General features: G+C 43.5%; 1 protein-coding gene across 1 annotated transcript in view; it reads right to left on the reverse strand.

Moving 5' to 3' along the window:
* SH3RF3 (SH3 domain containing ring finger 3) overlaps window positions 1-26,588 on the reverse strand; it is a 225,199-nt gene that overhangs the window by 75,753 nt on the left and 122,858 nt on the right. Inside the window, exons 2-3 of the mRNA XM_065741060.1 lie at window positions 7,448-7,723; window positions 1,061-1,156 (exon numbers count right to left, since the gene is read on the reverse strand). Of these exons, the coding sequence (XP_065597132.1) occupies window positions 1,061-1,156; window positions 7,448-7,723 (372 nt within the window). The remainder of the gene's footprint in view (window positions 1-1,060; window positions 1,157-7,447; window positions 7,724-26,588) is intronic.

The following is a 26,588-nucleotide window of genomic DNA, read 5'->3' on the forward strand; positions in this document are numbered from 1 at the left end:
GATAGGAATGTTGGATGGCGTGTAGGTAGTGCAAGCACTTGTAGCCTGCAGGTGAGACTAGAGCTGTAGAAAGGTGGCAGGGTGTAACCGTGGCTGGCTGGCAGAGATCCCCTATTCATTCTTTCCATAGCAAAGTTCAGTACAGTCACATTACACCCTCAGGGACTTGAAAGACGACGGGAAAAAGGATGAAACCTGGGAGAAATCCTAGTTGTCTGTTTTAATCACGACAGAAAGGCTCATACATGCTCAGAATAGAAGAAAACTAGTCATTAACTTATGGGCAGCAGCTGGTTTTTCAATAACGGCTCTTACACTTTCTGGTTTTAATATCATTGGTCTTGTCAACTGTGGGAATGCAATGTGTATTAATGATGGCTTATTCCAAATTGGTCATTGTTGGAGTTAATAATTAGGTACTCAGGCACTAATTATCTCTGTTTTGTCTCAAGCCATTAACTAAGAAATCTGGAGAAGTAATTTGGGATGCAGGCATCAGAGCTGCATGCAGTAGGGCTTGGGCGGGCTCTGCTGTGTCTGTGTATGAGATGCTTTGCCCTGGAGATAAGCAATAGCCTACACCAATGCTGCTGGGTGACCTTGGGATCATCAAGCAACCAGTGAGGAATGGCAGCACCTACCCATCAGCTCTTTGCACCTCTGGTTCATCTATGAGGGAGAAAAGCTCCCCAGAAGTGCTTGGAGAGAGCAGAGCAGCTCCAACAGGGCCACAAAAAGGGCATCCTGAACTCCTTCCCCTGGAGCCAGCAGTGGGACTTGATGATCCTTGAAGGTCCCACCCAATTCAGGATATTTTGTGATTCTAAGACATCCTGCTAAAATAACTCCACAGATCGCTGGCTGCTTGAATTCAAACTGACCAAGGTAAGAGTGTATCCTCAGTGAGCAAGGGCAAAGCAACAAAATTTCCCTTCTCAGTTATTCTAGTATACTTTGTTCCTCTCATTCACGATTTTCCAAGGTTACCCTGCCCTTGTCGGCGGGAAAATAAATGTGGGACATTCACAGAACCACGCACCTCCATCTGTCATGAGCTTACCTCAACATAGAGGATAGGGAAAATACCAATCTTGTCGCCCAGCATTCCTTCTGCCCAATTGTCATCTACCCTCCTGATGACCGTCAAGATTTCATCCTAAAACCAGAGAGACACAAGATATATCATCAGATTTTTCCACTAGAAAGATGTCAGTTTGTACAGTTACCCACATAACAGCTCAGGGAGAGAGCATTTGAAGAAGGCCACAAGCCACGTAGAAATGTTCCCTCAGTCCTGGGCCCAGCATCCAATGGCAACTAGACTACACTACCAATACACTGAATGTAAGTTTTCCATGATGAAAATGCAAAGCAGGTAAAAAGGCAAAAATAGCAATTAAAAACAAGTTGCATTCAACTGTTGGCTCAGCTTCAGCTGAGATACAAGTTAGTTTTGTAAAACAAATGGTGTTACAATACCACAGTTAATCTAAGACATCTTGCAAAAAATCTCAGTTGAAGATGACCTCCTTTTGTGATTATTAAGTGGGAGAAAAGAAAAGTGCAGGTAAGTAAGATACTGCTCAAAGTTTTTTGTCCAGTACATTAAAACCGAAGGCACGCTAGTTATTACAAAAGCTCACACGACTAGAAACAAACTGAATGTTTGAGCAGCTTAGCTCATTGTTAGATCTGTGCTGTCACAGCTGTGGGCTGGGACTGCAACTGCTAGACAGGCTCTGCCCCAGCACTGCTCGTTACAACTGCTGCTGAAGGCAGTCCTGTGTGCCCAGATCCCACTGAGGCTTTCCTGCAAGTGCAGGAAAGGAGTGGGCTGAGAGAATCTGTGAAGCCAAGTTTGCCAATATGTCAATCCTGTTATGGCATCCAGGCATCCTCCGTTCCCATACAAAAATCTGTAAGAAAGTAGATAATGTCTTTCCTCTAGAAAGCTGAGATAGAGTTCCTTGTCTTTCTCACTTTATTTTCACCACTTTCAACACCTTAGGAAAATAGAAGCATATTTATACACATGGTACACAATCCTCCATGTAACAAGCTATCCAAGTTAACTGCTCAGGTGAGAGTAGACATATGTTTTGCAGTTAGATCTCAAATAGGAAAAACTCCTAATTCCTAATCCAGGCTGTTCAGACAACAGATTTAAATTGACAGAAAATGACCAGAAGAGCGATGGGCATATTCTGCTGTTTTGAACGTGTGCATTGTGAACATGTGGACTTTCAAACAATTTAAATGTTTCCTTTTAATTATTCATCTGTACAATCCATTAGGGGAAAGCTAAGAGAAACAGCCACACACTGAATCTTTCAGCTATTTATTACAGCTGGAAGGATGCAAAAAGAATTTGTGCATTTAATTTCCTGAAGAAAAAGATAGCGTTCCCTTCCAAAGCTGTGTCTGCACAGACCATTTTTGATCTGCGTAAAGAACTGATGGTTATGTGTCTCTGCAAAGTTTCCACATGCTCTTACAAAAGGCTGACTATCATAAATTTAGAATCTAGGTAGAGGGTAAATGAGGAAAATGGAAGACTGCTTCAAGAACCTGATATTGTTCTCCTTCCTATATTTTTTAACCTGTTTTCTTAAGACTTTTTACAAAACCCAGAGTGTGATGAGCCTACATTTTTGCTATATGTCTGTGTATACATTCATGAGTCTTCCATGATCCATACATACACATGCACAATTAAGAAATTGAGAAAAAAAAACTTTTCAAAACCCCATAAAACTCCATAAACCCTTGACTAGACTTCATGCTGGAGGAGCTGTGCAGTCTCCACCCCGGGGCATGCTGGACAGGCACATGGCAGGAGAGGTGGATCCTGTGCTGATCCTGCTCAAGGATGGGACAGGGAACAGGTGAGCCTTGAGTATCCCTTCCAGCTTCGCTTTCTACAGACTTACAAAATCTGGAAGCATTTCCACTCCCTGATTAGTCGAGCTCTGCCAAGACTGGCTGTCAAACGTGGCCACATATGAGAAAATCAGATTGTTGCACATAATGAGATATGCTGACTTCCAAAATGTGCATCTTTGTGGGAGAGCAAAGTGCAAATCCTCGAGAATGCTTTCCATTACAGAATTCATTTTCAGAAGGGTGCTGAAAATCTCCAGGAATTACAGCAAAGCCTGAAACATCTCTTAACATTCTTTATTAATAGAAAACTTCTTTGAATTCACAGCCCACAACATCATTCTACACACTGGGCTGGCAAAAGCTTTGACGTTAAAATAGTTCATGTCTTAAATTAGTTGGATAGCTGTGATACCTATAAATTCTTAGAAAGGTTCCCAATAGTATCATGAATAGTAAAGAGCCACAGATCTCTTGCCATATCACTTAAACTTTCTGAACCTCACTATTTCACATACAATAAATTGATTTCCAGGCAGCATTAAGTGAATCCAAGCTTGAAGACTCATTTCAAAAGCCAATGGTGTCCATTGTAGGTTGATAAAGACACTTTGTGCTCTTTCTATGCCTGTTGCTAAAGTCTCTAATTATTTGCTCCCCTATTACCTGCTGAAGTCTCTCCCTGTTCACCAGCATGGGGCAGCCTCGTTCCAGCCAGGTGTGTAGGAGCAACTCTGACAGTTTATAACGATTATCAGAAAAGAAGTAAAAGATAAATCACACAAAAAGCAATCTGATTGATGGCAAAATGAACCCTTTTGCTGAAAAAACAGCACAAAATTGTGTCCAATAATAGTCATGACTCACAGCCTGATTTTTACTCTCGTCATTAATGGCCACTAACAAAGCAACATCAAGCAGATGCTCCAGCTATTCTGCAAAATGACAGCTCCATCTCCAGCTGCAGGGAGATCCTGGCACTGGCAGGATGGCGGTGAGCATCTCTGTTGACAGCTACAGCATGGCAGTCTCTCTCAAAGGCAAAGTCTGCCAGTGCTTGAGTGCTAAGGGTCTACTATGCACAGGCACCAGTAAAGGATGTTACGGGTGCAGGATTGGCACAAGACTTGTTAAACATCGGTGTGGGCTGGGAGAGAAAATGACAGGAAGGTAAATAAAGGACATAGATGATGGGGTTGGAAATGTGATGAGCAATGAAGTATGGCAAACAGTTGATACCTTGGGAGGTTTGAAGCTCATATGACACTGGGACTCAGCTTCCAAAGGGCTACCCTGAACTCACGCACACAAATGTGGTCAAACACCAGAATAGAACTGGGCTGAATATGGACTCCATCTAAGGCTGGAGTAACAACACAGCTACCCCGCAACATGATTGCTCCAGGTGTGCAGTGCTGTAGCTGAAATCAGAGTCCTCTTGTATCAGAAATCCCGGCTAAGGAAGGATGGGTCATTTTTTAAAAGAGATAGCAGGAGCCCAGGCTCATACAGCAGTATCACCTAAGGAGACATTAGCAAGCTGCATTCAGTGAGCATATCTCAAAGATCTGCAGCAAGATGCTCCATGCTGATAGCAACCACATTAGACAGAATCAGGAGCTACTGGACTTAAACCGACTGAGGGATGCAGCCCATCATCACAGAGAGCAATGTAACAGCTCAGTGGTTGGTCTGGCTGATCCCTGCTAATCACTGAGGAAAATGTATCTTAAATTGTGTACCCATGGTGTTTTATTCTCTTATGGTCCCTGCAATGGTAGGACCTTCTGCCTTTAACTTTGGCTGATTAGGGAGGAGTTAGGGAAGCAGTGCACACAGTGTAAGAAAATGGCAGGTTTGTTTGATGCCCTGGATGCTCAGGATGCAGGTTGGTCCGTCCCTCCCAATTTTACATCTACAACCACATATATACAACTATTATCACTTATTTAGCTTTGGCCTTTTCTCTGTAGAGTGTTCTGCAGATAGAAGGAAGAAACAGGTAAATGGCAGAAGCCCTCTCAGGATCAGTGAACAGCGTCCTTCACTTCCTTGCACTCCACCTCTGGAACAACAGAACATCTTAATGTCGAAAAACACTACCAAGAGGAAAGTCCAAGTATCTTTCTTTTGTTTCTTTTATTGCAACTAACAAATATCCTAGCTGCATCGTAACAAAGAGGATGGGGAAAAGCAAAGTCCAGCAAACAAGTAACAAAACGTGATAATACAGAAGATCTCTATGCTTTTTTTTCTCTTCCGGTAGTTTCTGTCAAGAACAAGTTTCTCCTTTATTATATGCTTATAAATAAAATCCAATTATAAATGGTGTCTGGTAGCATTAAATGATATCTGGGACAGAAATAGGTTGTGCCAGTTTGTATGAATGGAAAGTTGATGCAACCGTTCCATCTGAGAAAAAAGAAAACAGTGTAAATGAAATTGAGATCCAGCATCCTCACATCCAAACTGGGACATTCAAACGATAACTGCTACTCCAAGTGTCAAATCATATCTACAGCAATGCAGTGCCCGTGACTGTGCAGAGGAAGTGGCTGCATCAGCAGATGATCTAAAATCTGAGCTAAACAGGAACCTTCATCAGCGCAGGTGACAGCTAAAATTAGCATTGGGAAAAGCGATGAAAACACATGGTAAAGTCCCATGACAAAGAATAGATTATTCACTGTCAGAGAGAACAATAGGCAAGACATAAAAACAGTTACAAGGTGACAGAGAGCATAGTGGAAGGAACTAAAGAAGAAAACAGCAGCAGAAGTGAAACCAAACCCCCTCTGGGGAAAACACAGACACCAGGGATAAAAGGATGCAGAGAGTAACAAGAGGGGCGAGAAAAGGAAAAGGAGAGATTGAGACAAGAGCTACACGGCAGAAAGAAATGCCTATGGGAATGGACAGCCAAGAAAATGAGAACTATCAGTATACAAAGGCAGTTACTGTAAAGGGAGGATACTAATAAATGGCACCACATATACCAAACACAAAAATACCCAAGACAGCACCCACTGGAACAACAACAACAAAAAACAAAACAAACCAACACTGCTGCCTGCCATATCAAATGCATTGCTTCTATCAAGCAAGTGACGAATAGCTCAAGCAGATGAGGAAAATAAGCCACCACTGTACCTCTATCTGGGCAATGTGCCAGCAAATCTGTCTCAGTATATTTGTACATATACAGTATCAATATATATATAGCGTCTCAGAGGTAACTCCTGGCTTTGTTAGTGCACAGCTCCCACTTCCCAACAAGCAGCACATTTACCCAAGATTTCCACAGCGAGGCTGTGTAGTCACATGGTCTGCAGTGTTTGCAATCAAACACTTTGCTCGCTGCAGAGCAAAAAATGCTTACAAATCTTTTGTTAAATAGGTATGACAAAGAATACGTTCTAGGAAATGGCATTCCGCTGAGAGATGTGGCACAGTTGAAAAAGATGTTACATTTGGTGAGAAAATTATATGCTGCAAATAATTCATTGAGCTGTAATAAGTAGCCTCCAAAGAGGAGGTCAGTAAAATCCTGGTGAAGGATATTTTTATCATCTATTTCATATTCATTTCTAGCGTAAGTGTTATTACTTTATGTGATACTGTAACTACCACAGACAGCTAAAATAAAATAGAAAATGACAATGAGCAGGTTCTCTGTGGCGTTCGGTGCCATAAATCAACGTTAGGAGATACGCTTTATTTTACTATGGGTTTCTTGATATCCATGAATCCCATATAAGTTCAACACAAATTGCAAGGAAAGGGTGAGTGAAGCAGAAAGCAGGAGGGGAGGTGGGGAAGAATGGGGAAACGTGGCATTTCAGTCCCAACAGAAATGACAGTATCTTCATTTTCTCTAATTCCAAATTGAATTTATCAAACAGTTCTGTTTTTAGAAAAAAAAAAGCACAAAACAACAACAACAACAAAAAGGCTTTGTTTTAAATGACTGCTTTTAACGTGTTTTTGTCATTAGAATAGGAAATGCTGCACATGATACACGATGATGCGTGTTTCAGTTGCTAACTGGGATACACTAGAATGAAACAAACATTTTGAAGCTGTATGGCATTTTTAAACAAAAATTACTGAAACATCTGATTCAATAAGGAACAGTAATGAACACACTTCCATTAGTTTTTTGTGTTTTTTTTTCTGAGATTTGGAGATTCTTCCATAACATTTTGATGCAGGTTAGAAAAAAACAAACAAACAAAGAAACAAAAAAAACGTTGCCATGAAGTGCATATCCTCTTCTACTTGTTGAGTTGCACTGGCTTTACATTAACCACGTAGTACCTGCCAAGAGTTATCCCAGTGGCCTGCCCTTTAGACAAAAAGGGAACAAATGCCCAAGGATGCTGCCCTGGGGCTTGGCTCGCACACTGCAGGACCAGTGATTGAGCTCTGCCTCACAGGGAGGAGGAGATATCAGGAAACATCAATGGCCCTCAGCATGAGGAGGCACCACACTTAGTGAAGGAAACCCAGGCAAAGTTGCAAGAGCCACTTTCCAGAAGGTGGGTTGTTTTTCGTTTTTTTCTCCTACCTTGGTGAAGGTCAGGCAATCCTTGTCTTGATCTTTATCCTTTATTTCAAAGTCGTAAAGTGCTTTGCCCTGAGGTGGAGCTTGAGGGAGCGGCTTGATGCACTGGATGTAGCTGGCGGGGAAGAAGCCATGGTTCCCATTGAGCTCCCCATGATACCAGTTCTCATCCACCTTCCGCCGCAGTATGATGATGTCCCCTTTGTTAAACTTGAGGTCACCAGGCTCTTTTCCCTCGTATGTGTAGAGAGCTTTGCCGTAGGGAAGCTGAGAAGCACTCTGGGAAAGCAAAATACACACCAGCGTAAGAAAAATTCCAGCTAAAGCCAATTTCCTTTCTAAAACACTTGGAGTTAGATACATCATGAGCAAATGACCCCAAGAGCTGCAGTGACCAGCTATATGACACAGGACCCCAAATCCTACACAAAAAGGAGGATGTGTGTGGTATTGGGATGGAGGAAGTAAGTGAATAACACTGGAGTCAGCAGTGTGGCAGCGGAGGGGCTCAGCAGTGCTCTTGGGGTCCTGCTGAAACCCACACACATTCTGTCCACTGGCACAGGTTGCTCTAGAAGCAGGAATCAAATGAGTAGAGCGTGGCACATATGAAGGTAAAGTAGCAGATATTTTGACCTTTGGGACTGCTTTGGTTTCTGTGGTACAGCAAGATAAATGAAACAAAACCAGCTTGAAGATTCACACAATTTTAGAAGTCGGCAAATTAAAACATTATCGTGATGTTTGTTTGAGGAACTCTAAACATCTTTAAGTTAGAAGCTTTTAGTTTAGCTTTTGATTCTGTAGCCAAATACCCTTCCTTCTTTCAAAATCTCCAAGTCTCACGCTGTTCACTGAGGGCTACTGTAAACAGTTATAATATTCTTTGTTGCTTATGAATTAACGCCCCTGGGGAAAAGTGGAATAGACAGAATGCGTCAGATCTTTCTTTCAGAACTGAAAAGAGCTCTGAGGCTTTTGCTCTCATTAAAAAAAAGAAACAAACTTAAAATAAAATAAAAAACCCAAAAACACAGTGCAAGAGCAAAAAAGCCTAAAATCAGTGTGATAGAAAACAGAAACCTATTCTGATGGAAATTCCTTGATTGTGAAGAATTCACCCCAGGGGTTGATTTGAGCCGGTGCAAGACTGCCTTGCTCTCGCTGTGACACTTCTTTTGTGGCAGTGCATCTTGCTCAGCTTGTGCCTTCCCCTTCCCCTTCATGGCACGGTCCAGGGAGCAGCAGTGGGACGGGCAGCTCTGTGACAGTCAGAGTGGTCCATACAGGGGGTCTGTAAACAGGTCCATGTCCCTCCTGCACTGAGGACTTTCCACATCTGGCACAGTACTCCAGGTGAGGCCTCACCAGTGCTGAGCAGATCACCTCCCTCCACCTGCTGATCATGCTGCTTTTGATGCAGCCCAGGATGGAGTTGGCTTCCTGGGCTGCAAGGATACACTGCTGGCTATCTTCATACACAGGCATTAACCTGCTTGTCTTGCTAGGACAGGACTTAACAGCTGTACAGGTCTTGGTAAGTGTGTGAATCTAAAAGCTCCTGCTTCCATCACTCAGCAAAGGAGTCAGCAAAGCAGCTGCAGCCATATGGAGCTCAACCTGTGCTCCCTACACGGGGATTTGATCTCCCTTGGATGAGTCCCCAGCCCTGAGTTTTCTCATTACCAGTTTATTGTTTCTCTTTGTTTCTCTGGGTTCTTCTTGGCTTTGCTGTATATGAATGAAGGTACCCACTTGAAAACCAGCATATTGGAAGCACCTTCAAACACAGAAAGCGTAAAAACCACAAAATCAGCATCTATAAAACAGCCTCTGCCAAATTAGTGGCAGCATCCCACTGATACCCTTTTTCTTCAGTGCCAGGACACTTATTTCCCTTGACACCAAAGCTTTGTTTCTCCTCCTAGCATTTTAAAGTTTAAGCACACAGTACCACCTTAAGCAAGGCACAGATTGTATCACCTATCTTAAAAAATTATTAAGTTGAAAGACAGACTGTGCAACTTTGTGGTAAGTTAGAAATTAAAGATTTATTACCTTAACTCATGCTGGGAGAAGACAATTAATCAAGCACAGAGCAAGACTTCTGCCAGGTGAGCAGTGAACCATTGCTGATCCAGGTACAAGCCTGGCAAGCATGCTCTGGATCACCTGCCCAACAGGGCCTTCCTATTCCTGACATCTTTGTAGTGAATCAAGGTCAGGTCACTTTCTTTTCTTTTTAACCTTTCGCTCCCAAGCTTCATTTTTGCCTTGTTAAAAGCAAACAGTACCCAGAATCACAGAAAAAGAAATCTGGTTTTATGCAGTTTCACAAGTCATTGGCTGAATTCTTACACAATATGTGCTGGGCCTCTCTTGTTAATTAATTGAGCTGGCTTGAAAATGATTCAGGTGCTTCTTTATTCCTTAATCTGATGAAAATACAGACTTTTAAGCAAAGCAAGCAAATTGTAACACAACAGCTTGGATCCAAAATCTGGCATTGTTTTATGTGGAAACCCTAATGGGGCTTTCCTAGGGAATTAGCAGTTCAGGTGCTTTGTGCTCCTGTTCTCTTTTATGGACCTTGTTACAGACCACGTCATCTGGTGGGGGACTGTCCTGCTCACAGAATGTCTGCACAGAAGTACTGAAACTGCAATTACCAGTGGTAAGGTGCTTCCAAAATGAAATGTTTCCATTACCACCTAACAGTATTTCTTATTCTGAGCCACAGCTTTTCAATCAAAAAACCAACAACAAAAAACCCAGTCCTTCCCCCTTACTGTTTGGTCAAAAAGATAGCCTCCCACTGAAAACCAGCTGTAATGCAGGCATTTCCCAGCCTTTCTCTAAGGCCAAAAGTACCCATTTTTACTAAAACAACATAGATAAAGCTTGTGTTTACTGCTGCCCAGGCAGAGGTAAAAAATAAAATAAAATAAAATGACTCCTCTAAGAATTCTCCAACAAAACAGATTTTCCATTCTAAAGCTCTAAGTGCCTGTGCCAGTTAGTTGAGGAGAGAAACTCAAGATCACAATTATAGAAAACAATAAGAAAAATCACAAAATTAACCCTTGAAGCTTCTTCATTCTCACATTCTTCTGGCCAAAAGGTCCAGCTATCAGTAGACTTTCAGTCAGTTAAATAACATAATGAATTCAGGTCTGTAAGAAGCAATCTTGGGGCAGTTCATTATTGTTTCTACTTTGGTTAATCTGTACGTGCCTAGAAAACAGGATTCAGAAAGTTCCTCTTCATCTATGAGAAGTGAGCATTAAGAGTGTTTCAAAAACAGAAATGAAATGAAGGCTGCTGCTCTTCCGTAGTTGTAACATCACTCCCAATCAACACTCAGGTAATTCCTGGAAATCTTCATGTCACTGAACTTTGCCAAATCTTTGTGCAAGGTACTTTTGGCCTAACCACTCTGCTCTCATTCACTGGACACCCCTAATCCAGAGGTGAGGGCACTGACCAGGACTCATGGGCAGTCCTCAGGCCCTACTGGGGAATGAGCACTCCCCACTTTCTCTTCAATACCTCAGCCTTATGCCTTTTCCCTGTTTCTTCTTTACCCTGTCCTCTATGTAACAGCATTCTGGTCTGACATCATCATCCTCAGCATGTCCAAAAGGTTCACTGTGCCAAACCTTCTCCCCTCACCAAATGGAGCACCTCCCCTGTGGCATCCCCTACACTGGATCAGCCGAATGCCCCCCTCCCATCCCCCCCTCCTGTTCCACTACCCATACCCAGCCACCACAGGACATGGTCAGGCATTATGCTGGCAGCTTCCAAATGAAACAGCCTCAGACTCTGGCCATGTGTTAAGAAACCAATTTGCCCCTTGATTTATTGTTATGCTAACTGGAATTCAGCTAGGATGCGTATTAAATTTCAGTACTTCATGTGGGCGTGTATAGAAATAAAGAATGCAAGAAAGAAAGGAAGGAAGGAAGGAAGGAATGAAGTCACATCAACGGCAACGGCCAGTTTCTGTTTTCCTGCCAGAAAATGCTGTTTGGCACAGTGCTGAATGCTGCCAAAGGTTTCTTTTCACTAGCAGCAATCAATAGTGACGTAAAAGCCTGAAGCGTTAATATGCTGAAAAGCCCCTCACAGAAGACTTAATGATATGTTGGCAACTCAATCATTCTGCATTTGTGTTTCAGCAACGTCAAATGGCAGCAGTTAAGCAGAAACCTGCTGGCAAATTGACAAACAACAGCCATGAAGCAATTAAGTGGCAACGCTGGAGAATTTTTCATTACATATCCCAAAGAACAAAAGGAGGGGGAAAAAAATCCACAAGCATGCTTATTTCCTATACATTCTCTCGGCAGAAAGCTTTGTAGAGCATGAGCTGCACAGGTAGAACAAATGTTGAGTTTCCAAAAGTTGCAGAAAAGAGGTTTTCTCAGTACGCTCAAAGGCAATGTGAGCTTCAAGCCCATGAGCTTCTGTGCCCAGAACCTGATAGAGGAAACACTCTAGGAAAAATGACACTTGGATGTTTTGTAGGTACTTTTGCTGCACTAGGGCTTTTCCTATTTCACACTCTTTGAAAAGGGAAAATAAAAGCCTTGCTGTATGCGATCGGTTTTTCCTGAGATAGGAAACAGAGTTCTGGATGTCTGAGTTGAGTATGCATATAGTTTCTGGGACTATGCCCAATTAGGGAAGGTGGACACCAAACAATGCATCAAGACTCCACGTGCAAAATCATCAGAGAAGCTGACTAAGTTCACTAGCTCACAGACGTTCAAGAAGAAAGTCCAAGACTAACTCTCGGTACCAGTACATTGCATTATGTAAGAACTCAACTGTATAACACAGAAGGGAAAAACCTCCAGTTTTCCTCCAGCACAGACAGAAATGCTACTACTCAGCATTGTTACTCTTCATGCAGATCAAGTACGCACGTGAATTCCCCAAACCCAAGAAAGCTCTTGAGGCTACAGCCACGGCTCCCCTCTGCAGCAGCAGAGCAGCAGACAGATTGTTCATCACAACTGCCCCTTCCCTCTGCCCTGTGGCTCTGTTCACAGCCAAAGCTATGGTAAAGCAGGAATGAAACCAAACAGTTCCAGAACATGCTGCTGTAGCAGCCAGGGAACACCATTGCTAAGGGCAGATAAATTGTTTTAGGCTGTCATTTAAGTCATTTGAGGAAAATACAGAGAAGAAAAAGATGCAGAAGTGAAAAAGTCGTGAAAAGTGCATATTTGTAACTAAACTAATTAAATGCAAGTCACTTCTAGAAGGTATAAATAATAATTAAAACACACTGTGTTAATTTCTTGCCTCATTTACTCTGAAGCATCACACAAATCTCAGGCTACGTAGAGATCTGGTGGCAGTACATGGGTTTGTATTTCTGTCTTCCGACCTGCAGGAAACTGCCTGTGGGCAGAGGGCAGCAGTAGAGGGTCTCCTGCCACACACAGCAGCTTCTCACAAATCACATCAGCTGTGGTGGAGAGGACAGGGACCACATGGTGGAGAGCAGACCAGCAGGATCTTCACGCTTACCCTTACTACCACCTGGACCTCTGCACTGCAAGTACCCATTCAAGTCAAATGACTTAAATCTCTCAGCTCCCTCAGGGATAGGGAAGTGGGGAGCAATCTCACAAACTGCTGGTGCCCTCTACACAGACTGCAGCAGCCAGCAGCAAGCACAACAAGCACCTTGGTCATGGTGGTGGCCTGCTGGCCAGGGCAAAGGACAAGGCAGGGGGAAGTAGGGACTGTTCACTGCCTCACTGCTCTTTGCCATTCCCCACACAGAGCCATCCTGCCTACGTCCTTTATCTCCTGGGCATGAACTCACAACAGCTGCAGATGCTGTCAGAATAACACCTTTCTAGAGCATCTCACTTAATAACCTACAGACATACTTTCTGGTTGAGTCAAGAATTGAACTGAATCTCCTTAATCCCAGACTACTGCCTGTAGCTACAGAAACTGTGTGTCATCTGGGCACAAGAGTCTCTGGCAGACTGGATGAGGCACTTATCCTTTCTGTGGCTTCTGAAAATGGGGAGCACCAGAAGAGGGCAAGATCTTCCATCCTCATTTTATGGATACAGAAAACAAGGCAGGGAAGGCATAGGGAGGAAAGGGAAAGAAGAGAAGAAGAAGGCAGGAGAAACGTTAAAGGACTTGCACGAGCTCACATGCAAACTCGGTCACCTGATGTGATATCTGTGACACTGCCACACTCTCTTTCACACAAAGTTAATGATAGGAAAATTAATCAAAGATAATCTAATTTGATATAAAGTAGCGAACAGGAAAACCAGCAACGCACTGTTAGTCCGCTCAGTGGGAACAGTTACTAAGAGCCTGAAAAATCATTTTGAAGGTGCAATCTTTCCAAAATAATCTTTGAGAATATAAATAGTTAAGCTGACAATAAAAGCAGCACTTTATGAAATAAAGTAGTTCTTCACAAAGCAAAAAATTGAGTCTAATGATTCATATACTCCGTACAGTGGTCATGCTTATTATTAAGAAGTAATAAATCCCAATACAAATAAGGTTTAAATTAAAGCTTTATTGTTTCCTTTAACCAAGGACTTAGACGTAACCATTAGGTCCCGATCCTGGCTGCTACTGCTGTGAAGCACTGCAGTCCCACAGACGCAATACACGCTGGCACTATGCCCAGGTCCTACCTGGAACAGGAGGCAAAATGCTTCTCTGAAACTGTCCTGAGGTTCTGGGAGGTCTAGGGAACACTTTGGGGGTGTTCTCTGCCCAGACAGCTTAGGAACCTATCTCCCATTTCCAGGAGTGTTTTCTGCAGTTAGTAGGAAGACACCATGCTAAATGCTCAGCAAATTGAGACTAAACAAATGCAAGCCAATGGAGCACCACTCCAGCCCATCGGCTAAACCAAAGAAAGGAAAAGAGCAACATTCATCACACAGATAAGCAAAGGACAGCTTTAGTCTTCTTCAGCAGTGGGTTAACAGAACACAAACTACTCTTTAAAGAGAACAGCATCTTCAAGGTTATTTTGTAGTTTAGATAGAAAACAGGCCTAACACATTTTACCTTGAAAGGTCCACCTTGGGACACACCAAGATTAAAAAAATCTTTCAGACTGCAATCGATGCCTGCAACACAACTGAGAAAGAAACAGCAGGCTTTCCGCTGCACAGCTTGTCAAATAGGTACGTTCAGGATCCTCTGCTTCATCAAAATAGGAGTTCAGTTTTATGATGCAACGCCATCTCTCTTAGGACATTTAAAAACTTGCCTGTGAGAATGTTCCATGCTGAGCTCATCTGATTTCACAATCACAACTAAAATAGCTTCACACATCCTGCACATCTCATGCTGCTTCAGCCAATCATTTAATGCCTATCAATATTTACACATCCAAAGATCTCTCTTGCCTCATAAAGCGCTGTTTCAAGCGAGGTCCCCTCAAGCTGCATACACTTCTGCTGAGCACCAAGTGAGTACTGGGCTCAGGTTAGACTTCCTGCAGTGCATTCACAGCCATTGCAGCTCAGAGGATCCATGCATAACATCAGCCAGCTGTTTAACCATGATAGAACAAAGTCCCTCATGCTCTGCAAAACCTGAAACTTTCCAGATTCTGTGTTCATAAGAAACTGTACTGTCAATACAGGGCTGGCATTGTAGGTCCAATTCTGTTTTCAGTTAGACCACTTTAATCCAGTTAATCTTGATGAAACGGTGTGGATATACAAAAAATTCCAATGCAGTATGGAGCTTTATCTTACAAGTAATCTCCTCTGAAACAAAGCTGAATGGCTGGCAGCCTCTACCAAGGAAAATATTTTGCAATTTTTCACATGTTGACTGTAGGTTTTGCAAAGCCAGGTCTGAGAAACTGTCTTCACCTTCCAAGCAGAAAACAGTCTCCTATAGGCTACATTCTACCCCATCATCCTGGTGTAAGCAAAGGGTGCTGCAAATCGGTGTTTGAGAGCAGAAATTTTTCTGATCAAGTCCAGCTCACAGAATCATAGAATAGTTTGGGTTGGAAGGTACCTGAAAACACAGCCTAAGCATGCAGCACAGCCTCAGGAGAATCCCCGAGTCACAGAATCATTAAGGTCCTTGTACAAAAAAGAAAGGTACAGCCTCAAAAGATTCCAGCAGAAGGCCAGAAAGGTGATAAAGGCCATGGAACACCTCTCTCACGATGAAAGGCTGAGAGACTCGGGGCTGTTCAGCCTTGAAAAAAGAAGACTTAGAGGAGATCTGATCCAGGTCTATAAATAACTAAGGAGCGGGAGGCAAAAGGATGAGGCCGGACTCTTCTCAGCAGTGTGTGGTAACAGGATGAGGGGAAATGGCCACAAACTGATGCATAGGAAGTTGCACTCAAATGCTCATGAGAACTTCCCAGTGCAGTGAGGGAGCAGTGGCACAGCTGCACAGAGAGGTGGTGGAGTCTCCTTCTCTGGAGACGTTCCAGACCCGCCTGGACGCCTACCTGTGCAACCTGGGCTAGGGAGCTGCTCTGGCAGGGGGTTGGACTCAATGATCTCTAGAGGTCCCTTCCAACCCCTACAGTTCAGTGAAGGTTGGAAAAGACCTCTCAGATCACTTAGTCCAACCACCAGCCCATCCCTGTCATGCCCCCTGACCATGTCCCTCAGTGCCACATCCACACAATTCTTGAACATCTCCAGAGATGATGACTTCACCCTAACCCTTGGCAGCCTATGCCACTACCTCACCAATCTTTCTAAGAAGAAATTGTTCCTAATATCTAATCTGAATCTCCATTGGCACAATTTAAGGCCATTCCCTCTCTCCTATTGCTGTTACCTGGGAGGTCAACTCCTGCTTTGCCAGTCTCCCTTCAGGTCATTATAGAGAGCAATAAGGTCTCCCCTGAGTCTCCTCCATACTGAACAGCCTCAGCTCCCTCAGCTGCTCTCCATAAGACCTGTACCCCAGACCCCCACACCTTTGCTACCCTCCTCTGGACATGCTCCAGGGCCTCAGTGTCTGTCTTGTAGTGATGGGCACAGAACTGAACACAGTACTTGAGGTGTGGCCTCACCAGTGCCAGGTCTGCAAGAAGGACTGCAGCAACCAGCAGTTGTTCAAAAAAGAAAAAAGCAAATAACAGAAATAAATGTGTTGCTTCAACTTAAGTGGGCAACCTCACTGCTGTGCACCACTTGGACAGGTCAAAGAGAAAAGACAGCAAAGCCTGGCCTGTCAGAGAGCAGGAGTGATGCTATAAAACAGGTCAAAGGTGTATGGAAGGAGTTGAAAGCCAGGCTGCCGTGCAGTCATATGTTTGTTTTTTTTTTTCAGGCTGCTTCACCTCCACAACAGCAGTATTTACAGATGTGGAATTTTACACAATTCTTTATGCTGTATGTCACAGAAAGGAAAAGAAAAAAAAAAAAAGAACATTTTGGAGAAAAGAGCAAAAAGTGTTGCCTGAAAGCCCACAGGACGCAGCTCTGCTGATGGCTTCATTTGATCTTTCCTTGTGGAAGCAGACAACACATGGGACAGCTTACATTTTCCAGCAGTGCCTCTGTAACCTTGCCACCCAGCCCGATACCTTTGGTTTGCTTTCCAGCCTTTCCACATCTTTCTGCTTGGCTCCCTGCCTCGTGACTCAACCATTTCCTCCGCAGCAGTGCTCTCCCACCTCCACCCCAGAGAGGACCTCTCGGCCCAGCTCTGCGGCAGCTCGTTGGAGCTGGGTTTCCTCCTAATAGATACCACGTCTAGGATATGCTGCTCGTGCACCTTGCTTTGCATCACAATTTTGCTTCTCTGCAGGGGGAGAGGGGCACAGAAAGGTCTGGAGATCGAGCTGCCCAGGACAGAGCAGCAGCTGTGGTGCAGGGGAAGGCACTTTCCATCTGGCGAGGCTCCCAGAACTCAACAGAGGGAGCCCCACTCCGTCAAATCTTGCCAGCAGGGAGCAGGCCTCGCTTTGCTACATAAATACACACACTCACCCAGAAAAATCTTACTTCTTTCTGCCTCCCCCACTTCCCGGTAACTTGAGGATTGCGTAAAAGCTGCTGCTACTAGCAATTCAATCACTGGAAATCAAGAAAATCAATGACACAAGCCACTTCATCATCTGCAGCTTGCAGGCTCCGGCACCCAAACAGCCTGCGACAGATAACGGGAGTCTGCTGGCAGCAAAACACAGAACAACCCCCAGAACTCAAAGCTTTTCTTTTCTTTTTTTTCCTGAGGTGAAACAGGGTCAATCCAGAACAGTGTCAAGGCCTGAGGATTCCCTGAGGGTGTCAGTGTTACAAGGTTTTGGGGTGGGTTTACACAGCCAGGGCTGCAGGGGGGTGAGGCTGGAAGAGAAAACAAGCAGCCACAAAAAGCCCTCTGGTGTGGCAGTGGGGTGAGCAAGTGCCTGCTGACAGCAATGGGAAAGCAGACTCAGTGCTTATTTCAGATAAAGAGGACGATCTGAAACTCCTACTGAAAATCCAGCAATGCTTTATGGTAAATAAGTGCACTGCAGAGGACCTGCCTCTTTCTGCTGTGCCTTGCTCACTGTGTGTGACCACAGAACAGTCTTGCACTGAGAAGCCAAAAATACATCCTCTGATTTCCTCTTATTCCAAGTTTTCGCAAGGCAGCTTTTAAAAACATGCTCTAGGAGGACTTTCTGAAGTGGTATTAACAGTTTCATAAATACTGCATTACCTGAACAAGGCCTTTGCTGACCTGACAGGGCATTTGATGAATGCACCGCAGGCTGCATACACAGCGAAGCTAAAGAACATGTTTCCTCAGTAGCTCAGTTGTACATTTCAAATAGGTGGATAAATTCCCATGTCATCACAGAATATTTACAACTGAATCTTATTTATCAACGGCATACCCTTACCAGCAGCCCATACAAATCCTGTTATACAAAACCTGCTACGGGTCTTTTTTTGTGGTTACATTAAAATTGCAGAGGCTTCTTCTGCACCAGGACAGGCTTTGTGAGAAGAAATGGCATCAGGAGATGCTAACGCTGAAATATTCTCAGCTTAAAATGTCAGTGGAAGAGGAGTTAACTCATCTACATCTGTGCAAGCAACCTCCTGGTCCCTCCGCTGCCAGGGACCTTCCCAAGTACGTTAGGTTCCTCCACTCTCAGGTCGTCCCAAGCAACAAACACACCGACCCACTGACCAGGAATTTAAGGGAGATTATTTCCCTTCATATTGCTGTGGCTAGTAAAGTTGAAGTATCTGGTATCCATTAGGAATGAAAGAAACATGCTTTTTAAATCACAAGAGCTTCAACTCTGTTTATTGAAAGGGATACCATGGTTACTATTTCCCCCAAAAAGAACATTTCTGGAAGGATGCTTGCCCACTCCCTGCCTTCTCATACCCTGCCCTGATGGCTTCATCCTCCCATCCAGGTCTCTCACTTTGAAATTACTCATTAACTACAATCTACCAACATACTCTTTCTTCATAGAGATCATTAGGAATCACTTTCAAGCCCAAATCCCGCTGACAGCACAGACTGGCACCTTCCCGCACCAGTTCTGAACCAGCTTGTAGCCAGAAGGGCTTTAATCAACTCTGGCTTTGATAAGCACTGGGCAGCAGGACCAAGAAGGCCAAGGAGCATCTCACACCCCAGCATCCCCAGATGTTGTCTCCTCTGTGATAGGAAAGGTCCCCTGTTGCTTTACACTCCCATTAGTAGCAGGTCAGCTCCTCCACCAAACCCCCATGTGTTTTGATGTTACAGAGCAACAGTAGTCGAAGCAGACAAGGAAAACATCAAGGAAGATGCAAGGCTTCAGAATGCAAATCACGCTTTTATGCCATCCTCCTGAATCCCCTCAGGGGAGAGGAAAGTTGATTATCTGCAGAATATGGGTCACAGTTATGCCTCAAGGATCTTTTGGTGCTTTGACTGCTGCTGACATACTACAGCGCTCCTTGGTGCCTTTTCAGGTTAATGCTTTCAAAGTGCTGTCCCTGTGCATAATAATAATAACACTAAAAAAATATTATTTCTTGCACCCACTTCCCAGGAGTTCCCCTCACTCTGAATATAACTGATACTTCCTCCTGCACTCAGGCATGATTAAAATGATGGCTATGCATGTTTGGAAGCACCACAGATTTCTAACTCTGCACGATTTCTAATTAAAGGGACATACACACAGGATGCTACATTTTGCTCCTCTGCGTGGCTATTACTACTACATACATTTGACTAGAAGTCAAAAGAATTTCTCTACTTCCCATAATAGGATCCTGATTTAGACTGGATAGGCACAGGTCGTTAATGTGGGTGAAAAATGTCTTTAGGGAAGGAAAAAGAAAGGCTTAAGATTCAGTTAGCCCTCTGACACAGACACTAATATTAATGAATGAAGTGTTTGAATTTCTGGCTAAGATGGAGTGCATACTGTCCAATATTAACCACCAGTTCTAATGAGGTACAAAAAAAAAAAAAAATCAACCACCCCATCAGCTACAACAAAATCTGCAAGGACGCATACAAATGATTAAGCTGTCTGTGTTAAGATCTCGGCTGCTGCAGCCAGCACACTTGTTTTTAGGACTGACTCTTCTCCAGGGTGAAGTGCATCAGTAAACTTGTTACGCTCTCAATCATACGTCTGAGTATGCAATACATCTTGGAACGTTATTGACATATTTGACATATCCTTCTATCATCAACAGATGCGTTTCCACAGAGCATGGTCAAAACCACAGACACGCTTAGCTCAAGATTTTGGGAGCCATCACCCCACACATTCTCTGCTTCAGGATACAGTGTGGTGCTTGCCAACCCCTCTGCATGGCTCAGGCACACAGCAGCAGTTTGGCATGCTCAGCGTTGCTCGTGTACTTTCCCCTCCCCTCGTGGTGCAGGCACAACCAGAGGTGGAACCTTGCCCCAGTTACACTTCTGTGCCATCAGCACCTACACCTGACATCTGCAAAGCTGCACAGTAAGGCCAATGACACTGTTTTCCTGTGAGAAAAATACAGGGTTGCAAACCTCAAAGGGGAAGGTATTTCAGATTTATTTGCTATTAATATAAAGCCAGCTCATAAACTCTATCTTGCAAAACTGTACGCTAATTTTGAAAACTGCAGCTACTCCTCACTAGATGTGATAATGTTTTTTCCAAGGCTCGCTTCTGATTTTGCCTATATGAATATATATAAATCAGGAGCTCTCCCACTGACCATAATGACAGCACCACTGACTGTCACTGCTGTGATAGCACAGTCAAGTTCCATGGCAAGTGACAGTGAGGGCAGTTCCATGTCAGTGAACCTATGCAGCACCGTGTGCATCATTTACCACCTAGTAATACTTAAAATATGGGACTCTTTTGTTTATAGAATGTCTTGTAAAATGCTACATGCTATAAATAATTCAAAACAATAGTAATGGGATGCCTGGGCATTTCTTTCCAGGTTTAAAGACAGTTCTCAATCTCGGTGGAATAAACTGCTTTTACCAAAATAGTTTTCAGAGCTGATGAAGAAATGGATCACAGAGCGATACACCACATATTAGCATATAAAAAAGAGACTTAACAACAAAACAACGTAGCGCTGGTGTATATTCATCTCCTGTGTGGTTCTGAATCTCTTCAGAAGAGAACTGAATTCCTGTGCCTCTACCCTGGGCTATATAATTGCTGAGACATTGCATAAAGCAGGAGCACTGGCTTCTCCTCTAGCCATGTCTTGAGACTGAAGAGCAATTTGGTTTTCAAAGACAGATATCAGACCCCTGACTTCAGGAAAGGACTATGGCATCTCTCAAAAGAAGAGGCTTTGGCTGCTGAGAGAGGCAGAAGAAAGGCATACTCCTGTCCTCACCGCTTTCCTAGCAGCTAGTTCAGCACACTAGCTTCACCACCTCTCTCCTCCTTCACCAGGCCAACACTTCAGGATCCCAGCCTGCCTTAACTGTTTTTCCTAAGTGGTAAGCTTAGCTGACTATGTCAGGACAGCGTATTCTTATATGGGATGAGACACCTGCAAAACGAGTGTGACAACATTGAGCTTCTGGGGTTAAGTATAGAGTGAAGTATTGCTTTGCAAAAACAAACACATCCTGAAAAAGACAACATCCTATTTTTACATGTCATCAAAACCGATTAAGCTTTGTTTCCCTGCCCATTATTATTAATTACCCCAACATACCTCCTCCAAAAAGCTATTCATAGTTACAGATGTCACACAAATTCAGTACCTCTTTCAAGATTAAAGATTTACACCTACATTTTGTGAAAGTGTTTGGGACAACATGGTCAAGCAGTCACATTCTGAGCCATCCTCCTTGGCAGAACTGCTGAAGAAAACTTCAGTCCCCCCAATGCTCTCTGCTGGTCATTGCGTTGCAATGGAACCTTCAGAAAAGACGTGGAGAAAGTGCTGGCTGAGGGTGTGACTTAAAGACAAGGGTAAGCCCAGCTGTAGGCACTCAGTGCTGGTTACTTTATCTGTGGGGTCTGCTCCCACGATCAACTCATCAGGCTACAAGACAAGCACAAACTTGTCCCACAGGGAAGATAGTGGGATTACACACCAGATGAGAGAGTTCAGATATAGCTAGAGCCCCCCCCCCCTTTTTTTTTTCCATTAACATCCTCTGTAGGCTCAGCCATGCCATAAAACCACATCTTTGGTAAGTGATGGAGCTGTAAGTCTGCCAATGAGTGCTGGATCCGTCACTTGAGCAGATTGGAATTTCTCTGTTGAATTTCAAAGTAAAGGAATTTACTTTCCTTGCTATGCCAGTGCTTTCTTTTCACCACCTCATCCCTTTGCCTGCCAAAACCTCAACTGAAGAGCTGTCCACTTCCTGGTTTGAATGGAGTCAGAACTTGAAAGATTATGCCTGTGCTTAAAAATTATGTGCAAGACCACTGCAGAACAGCAATAATTCAACTGTAATTGCCTAATGGTCTAGGCTGCAACCAACCAAATATGAACAACTCCAGCATCTGGGCAAGCCTGAGAAAAGACAAGAAATGATGAACAGTGACCCCTGAGAAACAGCTGGACCACTGAGTCTAGCTCTTTGCAATCAACAAGAAACACTGCAATAGATACATAGTCCTCAGCTTCTCTAACATTTTTTCCACATGCTCTAGTTCACCGCAGGAAACAAAGCACTTCCCAAAGCCTGAAGTTAAGAGTTAAATACCAAGAATGACCACAAGCTCTAACTTTTTTAATATGAAAAGTGCAAGAAACTTGGATAGCTCTTGCTTTCAGACAAGGTGATTTCAGTAGAAGTGTAAGTGTTGATGATGGTGAAAGATTCTATAGACTGAAATCTAGAAAACAATCTGTGTTCATGATGTCCAAAAGAAGTGACAGGAAATGTTGCTTAAAGGAGATCAAGCCCATTATACCCTTAAGCAGATATTACATGAAAGAACAACGGCGGCTTCCTTCCATGTTTGCCATTACTGACCTTGTTCAGACAAATTATGAGTGTCTGCAGTTCCTCTGAACTCCCATCATTATGAGTGCACACACATACTCCATGTCTGATATGCATACATTATCGACATGAATTAAAACAACTCGCATTTGTACGCTGAGCAGCTGGTCTGAAATTTACTCCAGCATGAAATAAAAGAACTCCAAAAACTATATATGCAGCTGGGATTGCTTATGAGTGAAAAATGTGGTATCTTTATAGCCAACAGCATATGTATTCAGTACGCAGATCTACAAATATTGAATTCACTGCCAAAATCATTGTTAAGCAAACTGGCTGACTCTCTGCATCTTCCTGATGAACTAGAAGGAACTTGCTGATGAGCAGGAGACAGAGCACTCCGTGAGTATTTCAGATCACATCTTTACGGTGCTCACAAGGCAATGCCCCCCTGGCTAGTCCCAGAGGAGCTGGTACGTCCACATGGTGTGGTGTATTAGTGATTGGGATATGAGCTCAGGTCCCAGGAAGATGCCAGTGCTGCTGTGATGCCCTGCTGGGGTGGCAGTCATGTCACAAACTAGACTGACTTCCTGGAGGAAGCTCAGGTATCTTTTCCTGGAGCTGTGGTGAGAGCTGCAGACCCACCAAATAGCATCCACGCAGTGACAGTGGAATGAGATGCTGTTTCCAAAGTGATTTAGTGGCCTCCTGAAGTGCCCGAGATGACACACACAGCAGCCTCTGTAACACTTAACCAGAACAACAGCCATGTTGCTTAATTTTTGCAAGATTTAAAAAAAATAATAATTAAAAAATCAGTCTTCATTTATGTCTTTCTTTGAAACATTAACAAACACTAAATTCCCAACTTCTTATTCCAGATAATAGAATCTGTGTAATGAGAATCATTTTTAATAGTGCCTCTCTGTGTTTTTACTTAGGGCATATTTTTACCCACTGCGAGGAGCTGACTTTGCACATATTCATTCTGCTATTTTAGCAGTAGGAGACTAGGTTAACACACCAGTCACTCACTCCTGGAGATCTGGATTCAGTTCCTGGCCTACATGACAAGTGATAATGAGTTTGGTTATTGAATCTCCAGGGGATATTTGTTCACATTACTAAGCAACCGCATAATTTGGCAAGATGTGTTAAGTATGTGCTAAGGATAAGACCAGGGGCCAATTGCTCAAATGACTGACACTATGCAGCCTCGCTCAGATCACTACACCAAGCTCCTCCTCTGTGTAATTCTGTCAGGGATCAGGAGAGCTGTGCAGGTTTTTCCACGCTCCTGTCTGTGTTAGTTTATACTGAAAGAGGCCAGTGCACTGCACTGCAGGTAGGAGCCAGGTCTTTAGATGTACAAAGACGCAGGGCCTATGTCCCTGCTATCGATCTCAGCACATAACTTAGGATTACTTTAATCAGCTGTGCCACATTATTTTCAGCACTCACAGCAATGCAAACCCCAAGCAGAAAAACCAAACCAAACCAAACCAAACCAAAAAAAGCATATTGCAAGCTGAACAAAAATCTTGAGATTTAAAAAATCATTACATAGTAGTTATTTGTGTTTGCCCTTTGGTAATCAGCTCTCTAGGCTTTGCATCTTAAGGCTTTTCTCTGCAAAAACAATCACAGAATCACAGAATTGTGTCTAGAAAGTTTCATTTTAACCAAATGCATGATCACAGATCACCATGAAATGGTATGATGGCCACTGCAAGCACCAGTAACAAAGCTATGTCCTGTTGGCTATGCATTTCAGGACTGAGTTCCCTTAAAATGGGCATATTGCTTCTGCAACCAATGTGGCAAAGGTAGCCACTTATCATTTGGCTGCTTCCAGATCTTTTGATCCCAAGAACCTTGCCATCTGATGACTGTGTCCCAGCTTCAACAGGAGGCAGGTGTTGTCCTCCAAACTGTTACTGTGACCATCAGGAAGGCAGATTGGGTCTTTCAGGGATTGGTACTTATATAATCACATTATTCTTGAGAAGACTGGCAACCTTCTTCCCGTGGCCCACTATATAACAGAGACTAATATATGTATTCTCTATATAATAAATCTAATAAATATATAATAGACTATATAATAGCTTGCTTTCAGGAGCACATCTAAGAACCAGATTCCTCCCAAGACTTGGGAAGGGCTGACTTTGCCTGACTCTGCATCAAAGTGACGTATCAGTTGGTGCTTATATACCCTTTGCCCAGGCTAGCAGGGCTGTCTGCATGTTCCTGCACCTGTGGACCTTGGAAACTGTTAAGCCAAACTCTGAAGTTCACGGGGAGATTTGGATAGCTAAGGAGTAAGGTGTCTCCTTAGCTTATCCAAATCTCTCTTAGTAAGGAGTAAGCTAAGGAGTAAGGTGGTGATAGATCGCTATCTGGGACTTTAATGTCTACATCTCTTAAGTAAGAGAAAGAAAGAATTCTGAGTCCTTTCCTGTATCCATACAGCATCGAGGCAGTAAGTAATAACCCTTAGTCATGAGCCACAACCACGTGCTGCAGGTAGGGTTCAGAAAGGTTAACACTTCCAGATCACAATGTCACATCATTGCATAGTTACATAACAAAAGTCAGAAGTCCTCAATAGCTTCTCTGCAAATTAAGGTTCAACATCTGGCAGGTTTAAACACCTAACAAAGAAGAGAAAACCAGCAGTAAATCTGCTCCCCTTCCAGCAGGTACAACGATCATTGTGGGGGTGGCTGGTAGCTGAGTGAATCTGGAATGACTGCAAGTCAGGAAATGACTTGTCAGACAGCTCCAAGTCTTTTTTTGGCACACAAGCCTCCTGGGGAGGACAGTGGCAAGAGTGAAGCATTTATGTCTGATCACTTGGGAATTTTATGAATAAAAAGATAAAGTTCACTTGCTCTGAATCACAGAAAACCAGAAAATTCTCCCTACAACGACCAAGAAAGTGCATGAAAAAAAATGTCATTGAGGAGAAGCCATGGCAGAGCACAATGTTACAGATAAAAGCTGTTCCAGTTACGTTCCCCATGAGCTGGGGGCACAGCTACTAATTAAAGAGCTCCCACTTACACTGGAAATAATACACTGCTGCAGTCCTCACTGAAGGTCTGTACAGTGACAACATCTGGGCTGTTGAGGGAAGGTGAACATGAGCCTTGTGTGCACTGGGCACAACGCAGACCCGCTCCCTACTGTGTGAGTGGTGACTCCGAAGCCAGTGGCGGGAGTGAAAGGAATGGTACATCCTACCTAATTTGGCAGCCTGTCTACACAAACCTCCAATAGTATCAGAAATGACAGAGAAAACATTTTCTTTGATGTAGAGCTCCTGCCTGCTACTGAGGGGATGCCAGAGACTGAGGACTGTGAAAAAAGAGCAAAGTGAGGATGGCAACTAATCGAGCACTTGCATTTATTTTATATGTATTTTTCCCTCTTTTCTCATAGCACTCCACCTTCCCCAGATTATCTTTAAATCAAACTCTGCTCCAGTTCGATGTAGTTCTTTGGAGCTGTATAAACCTGTCCGCTCAAATGCTCTGCCAGCAAAAAAGCTATGCCAGGTTTAACTTCATCAAACCAATCATAAATCTTACACCCGTCAGAAAACACTGCTGAAATGCCAAAGCAAACTGCATTTCCCAGGTCTACGGCATGGAGAATGAGACCTGAACCCCAAGTGAAGGCTTTTAAGAATCAAGTAAAGCTATGA

This window comes from Cyrtonyx montezumae, unplaced genomic scaffold, assembly GCF_038088225.1.
Source record: "Cyrtonyx montezumae isolate F1298 unplaced genomic scaffold, pur_monq_1.0 scaffold_3, whole genome shotgun sequence".
Classification (NCBI taxonomy): Eukaryota; Metazoa; Chordata; class Aves; order Galliformes; family Odontophoridae; genus Cyrtonyx; species Cyrtonyx montezumae.